The 1,318-nt window shown below is 39.1% G+C and overlaps 1 protein-coding gene across 1 annotated transcript in view; it reads left to right on the top strand.

The window, feature by feature from the left end:
* Positions 1-319: 319 nt before the first annotated feature.
* LOC101847240 (interleukin enhancer-binding factor 2 homolog) overlaps positions 320-1,318 on the top strand; it is a 34,684-nt gene continuing 33,685 nt past the window's right edge. The window contains exon 1 of the mRNA XM_005112561.3: positions 320-453. Within this exon, the coding sequence (XP_005112618.2) occupies positions 449-453 (5 nt within the window). The 5' untranslated portion in view covers positions 320-448. The remainder of the gene's footprint in view (positions 454-1,318) is intronic.

Genomic DNA, 1,318 nt, shown 5'->3' with positions numbered 1-1,318 from the left:
CACACACACACACAATTATTTAGACTTATATTTTTCTCAATAAATGTATGGTTTATTTTTGCTCTGAAAAGGTTCTATAATACAGCCTAAAGTATTGTTTTTGAAAATAGAATTAAGAACAAAATATATCTAGATCTAGGCCTAATAAAGCAAAAGTTTACAAAGCCCCCATATCGAAAAAAAAAAATCAAATAAAAGTGTATGATTTAATTATTTTTTAAATAAAAAATAGGCCCTATATCTAGATCTAGATCTAAAAGCTTATTCTTTTTTACTCAACCTTTGCCGATCCAGTTTTTACGTTAGTTGTGTATAAAATTTATTTATTGCCGGTTCCGCTTTCTTCCAAACAAACGCTCCAGGCATTGGAGAAAGAAAGAAATTGTAATTTATATTGCGTGAGACCTCCTCGTGAGTCTTCTTCCCTGGAATTTTTGCATTTGCAATCATGAGGTAATTTCAATCAGTTTTCACACCGAACCTATCCGTGAAATCGTAATTTCGGACGAGGTGTCCTTTTATCGATAACCAGTGCGCTGCGGTTCAAGTTCAAGAAAGTAGACCTACCCAACACTACTGGGCACTGGGTATTTTTTTACTTTCCCTCCCGTCTCACACTTAACTACCAGTTGTCTATTTTCTACTAAAGGAAGGACTTCCGTAACGAGCGACCACCCCATCAAACACAATAAAGAAGAGGCCTAGACCTAACCCTAACCATACCCCTAACCCTAACCCTACCCTTACCCCTACCCCTACCCCTACCCCTACCCCTACCCCTACCCCAAGCCCTCAATTCTGCTGTCTCACTAAGGTCGTTCGTTACGGAAGTCCTCCCCTACTAAATATTGATGCACTGAGCACGAATATTATCTTAATTTCCATCACAAATTAATAGTTTTTGAAATGGCCACCTCTATTCTCACCCGGGGTGAGAATAGTGCAGGCGAGTCTTTTGGCTATTCTCACCCGGTGCGCGTTCAGTTATATCTAGATCTAGGCCAACAAATTTTGCGTTCACCCTAAACCACAGAATTCTACACTGTGATAACAGAAAAATTGTAGAATTTTGTGCCGTGAACAAACGTTCCATTACAACTGGGAAAGTGGCTATTCTCACCCGCCCGGAAGTTCTCGCAAGATCAACTCCTCCCCTCTTCTCTCTCTCTCTGTCGGTGTGGACGATCAAATTGACCAAAACAAAGTTAAAAAATGATGTTAAAACACAAAAGTAAATAAATTTGGTTGTCTACAAAGATGCTACGGCTATTTAACTTTTCGAATCGAGCCGAACTACTGTGCAGAGATACATAATATC

The sequence above is a fragment of the Aplysia californica genome, unplaced genomic scaffold (assembly GCF_000002075.1).
Source record: "Aplysia californica isolate F4 #8 unplaced genomic scaffold, AplCal3.0 scaffold01321, whole genome shotgun sequence".
Lineage (NCBI taxonomy): Eukaryota > Metazoa > Mollusca > Gastropoda > Aplysiida > Aplysiidae > Aplysia > Aplysia californica.
The sequence above is the reverse complement of the archived record's forward strand: the minus strand, read 5'-3'. Positions and strand labels throughout refer to the sequence as shown.